The 4,153-nt window shown below is 47.2% G+C and overlaps 1 protein-coding gene across 1 annotated transcript; it reads right to left on the bottom strand.

The window, feature by feature from the left end:
- Positions 1–1,323: 1,323 nt before the first annotated feature.
- On the bottom strand, positions 1,324–3,364 carry UHO2_05457 (uncharacterized protein; the record flags this gene model as incomplete). The annotated part of the gene is made up of 5 exons (XM_041560272.1): positions 1,324–1,432; positions 1,534–1,891; positions 1,999–2,361; positions 2,491–2,762; positions 2,862–3,364. 5 exons carry the CDS (start codon positions 3,362–3,364, stop codon positions 1,324–1,326), a joined length of 1,605 nt encoding a protein of 534 aa, XP_041416206.1.
- Between the last annotated feature and the right edge of the window lie 789 nt (positions 3,365–4,153).

Raw genomic sequence — 4,153 nt, 5'->3', positions numbered from 1 at the left:
GTAATACGTTATTGAGACTTAAAATACTTGAGGGCTTTGTGATCTGTCAGAATGATAAGCTGATTGGGTAGTCCGGCTAACATATGGCACCACTGGGTGAGGCAGGCTACCACTGCAAGGAGCTCTTTATCATGTATCTCGTAGTTCTTTTCAGCTGATGCCATCTTGCGAGAATAGTAAGCTACTGGGTGCCAACGACCTTCATGTTCTTGCTTTAATACCCCAGCAATGGCAAAGTCACTTGCATCCGTTTCTAGCCATGTCAGCAAGTGATAGTCGAAGTGTTTCAACACCCCAGCTGTTGTGAACGCTTGGGTGAGCTTGTGAAAAGCCTGCTTGGCAACTTCCAGTAACTCAAACTTCTTGAATCGTTCTGTGGGCTTTACTAACGACATAAGCGGTTTTGCGATGCATGCGAAATGAGCTATGAATCTCCGATAGAAGTTTGCAAAGCCTAGGAAACGCTGGATGTCATGGATCGACTCCAGCATTGGCCATTCTGTAACCATTCGCACCTTCTCTGGATCCATTTCTATCCCCATGGGTTTTATGATATACCCCAAGAATTCGATGGTGTCCATGTGAAATTCACATTTCGACAGCTTGGCAAATAGTCGATGCTTCTTCAAGCGTGACAGGATCTCGCTGACATGTGTGATATGTTCCTCTTTCATGTCACTAAAGATTAGGAAGTCATCCAGGTACACCACCATGAATATTCCGATGATATCACGGAAGATGTGGTTGATAAACGACTGGAAATGGGCAGGAGCGTTAGCTAGGCCAAAAGGCATTACCAAATACTCATAAAGACCCAGCTGGGTTCCAAATGCCATCTTCCACTCATCTCCATCCACAATACGGATAAGGTTATATGCGGCTCTGAGATCCAGTTTCGAATATATCCTTGCCTTGCATAGGAGGAACAACTGTTCATCAATGAGTGGTAATGGTGCTCGATTCTTGACTGTGATTTCATTCAAGCCCCTGTAATCGACGCAGAGTCGCAATCCTCCATCTTTTTTAGGTACAAAGAGTACTGGTGATCTTGCAGGGCTCTTCGATGGCCATATGAAACCTTTGGCTAGGTTTTCGTCAAGGTACTTGCAGAGTTCAGCCATTTCCTTTGGTCCCTTGAGATATAATGGTCCTTGAGGGGGCTTACTATTTCCAGCCAGTTCAAGCTGTAGATCGTTCTCCATGTGTGGTGGTAGCTTGTCTGCTTCCACCTTGTCAAACACCTCTTGTAGATGTCAGTACGGTTCCAGTATGTCCTTGATCATAACTGGTTTATCTGCTTCTACCTCCATTTCTACCCCTCGATCAGCTCCAGTAGGCACAAATCTGAATGCCGGAAGGGATGAGGGCGGAGTGTCTAGCAGCATGTACCCAATAGGGCCATCCTCCAGAGCTGCTTGGATCAATCTTTCCGCTGATATGAACTCGTGTCCATGAAGTTTTATAGACTTATAGTTCTTATCAGGGGGATCCTTTTTGTTTTTCTTCGGGGGCACCAGTCATGGGGCTCCTGACTCTTCTGGTTGGTCCTTCTGAGCTTGGGTCTTGAATTTGAGTTGGCCAGTATCCCACTGGATCATTGGTCTCAACCTTTTCAATTCCGAGAAACCCAGAATGAGGTCATACTCAGCAGTGTTGGCTACTGATGCCTCCACCGCCCCTAGTACATGTTTTCCAATAACTACCTGCACCGTAGCAGAGCTGTTAATGGTGAGTTTGTGTCCAGTGACACCATGTACAGTTCGTGTTTTTGTTGGTTTTGTGTTTAAGTGGTACTTGCTGACGAAAGATTCTGAAACTATGGATAAGCCTGCGCCTGTGTCAGCGAGTATTCGGGCCAGGTGATCTTGGATCGTACCCATTAACTCAAGCACTGCCTTGCTTGTGTTAGCAGAGAAACAAACAGAACAATCTTGATATGTACAAATGGATGGCAACCAAGGTTGTAGGGCAATGCATGCCATCAGGGCATCGTCCCACTGATGTTTCCCTCCTCGTCCTCCTCATAATTGCTCTCTGCCTCGTCGGCGAGAGATAACTGAGCGAGCTCGAGGCTGGCTTGCTTGACTGAATATGCATCTTGCGGTTCTTCTTCAGTCGTGCTTTCCTCCTCAGGAGTTGATTCTCCCTCAGGGGCATCTTCTAAGGTCACCATGACTTTTGGACCATTAGGTCTGGTTGTCGTTGGTACGGGAGGTTTCCTAGTAGGACAATCCCTTGCCCAATGTCCTGTGCCTCTGCACATGTGACAAGTGTTGCTGTCCTGAGGGTTAGCCTCCCTTGGCTTCTGGGCTTGTAACAGGTGAGGAGGCAGGGGACGATTACCAAATTGGTATGAAGTACCTGCAGTTACAGGTCCAGGTTGTCGGGCCTGTGGGATTGCTGTTGTTGTTGCTTGTGTGACCAGGTTCATGTGAGATGTAAGTACGCTGGGATATCTTGAGGCAGAATGTTGCATCACCATTCATTGACGATCAATGTCCTCTACCTCTTGATACCATTCCCAAATACTTGTAGGTGGGTTTCGCTCAAACTTCTCCTGAAGACCATGGGTGAGGGTACTTCGGAATAAGTCAATAACCAAGTCCCTGTCCTCCATATTGACTTGCCCTTCAAGGTCCCTGAACCATTCAACATGTCGAGTAGCTGCACCAGGTGTGTCAGTTGTGAGTCGCATGTTGAGTAGCTTGTTGTAAGCTTTGATTCTTGAATTGCAGGGGTTGTATTGTTCAGTCAAGCGTTGTCTGAAATAATGCCAGTCATGGAACAATCTCCCTTGTTGGTCGTGATCAATTCATATCTTGGATGTCCACCATTTGCAAGCATTCCCTTCCAACTGGGACCCCATGTGATGGATCATGCTCTTGTGGTCATAGACTCGATTGAATGCAAACCATGTTTCAGCTTTGATCAGGAAGATCTCCACATCCCTCAGATTGAACTTTGGGAAAGGGGTGGAAAGTGGTTTAGACTGACCAGGGGAAGGCTCCCCCATGTTCTTGACGTCATATTTGGTGTCCCTAGGTATTCCTTCATAGGGCTGACTGTACCTCGGCCTGGTAGGGGTCACATACTTCTCGTAGTTCAAATATGATTGTGTGTTTTGACCTAGGAATGACCCCGTCCTGTGTGGTCTGGGTGCTGGGTTGGGTTCAAATGACTCCTTGTTGGTAGTCTCCTCAGACTGACTGTTGCTCCCGATGAGGGCTTCCAATGACTCCAACCTTTGCACGAAATGGTTGGTAACTGTCCGATTCATTGATAGGAGCTTCTCCATTCTTTCCTCGGACCTTTCCATTAACCTCTGCAGCTCCTCAAACCTATCCTTGGTGTCAGGCTCCATCATGTTGTCGTGGGGCACAACTTGAACGATCCACTCTAATGTAAGTGGTTGCGCACCAGAGACTAGCTGGGGTTGATTGAGTAAGGACTACTCGATATGATTCGCCTAAACATAACCAAGCATCGTTGCCTAGTAAGTCTCGACTGACTGCCTTGAACACTCTGTTCAGAGGTTGCGCAGCATGGACGTCATTTGTTGGTGAGTGCGTGATACACCCTCCCCTACAGTACAAGTGTTTGTAGTACTGTTGATATGCTCTTGGATGTCGTCTGGACTGCGATATGCCAATTGCCTACAGAGAATGTGAGTTACTGGACCGCTGGTGTAAAACACTGCCTACAATAACCGACTGGACTGCTGGTGTCGAGCAACACTGCCTACAGCAAGGAACTGGACTGCTAGTGTGAGAACACCGCCTACAGTAATGAACTGGACCACTAGTGTAAAGAACACCACCTACAGTTGTGAACTGGACTGCTAGTGTAAAGAACACTGCCTACAGTTGTCAACTAACGGTGATACAACACACACATTGAGAGTCATTGCAAGAGCACTGCTATTGCGAAGATACGTAACCTAGTAAGTATAGAGTAAGTAGTAGAGTTTTCAGAGTGGATGCCCATCCACTCGAATGCTATGGTAGACAGAGAGTATTTATATGTTCGATCGGTGTTTTCCCTCGACACCTATCCTGCTCCTCTTGAGGGGCCTTTGTCCCCTGTTAGGCACTGCCTTGCCCTGCTGGCATCATCCCCTTCGATACTGTGCTCCTACCATTTTGCTCAGCGCAAG

The sequence above is a fragment of the Ustilago hordei genome, assembly GCF_900519145.1.
Source record: "Ustilago hordei strain Uho2 genome assembly, contig: UHO2_contig_13, whole genome shotgun sequence".
In the NCBI taxonomy this organism is placed as follows: domain Eukaryota; kingdom Fungi; phylum Basidiomycota; class Ustilaginomycetes; order Ustilaginales; family Ustilaginaceae; genus Ustilago; species Ustilago hordei.
The sequence above is the reverse complement of the archived record's forward strand: the minus strand, read 5'-3'. Positions and strand labels throughout refer to the sequence as shown.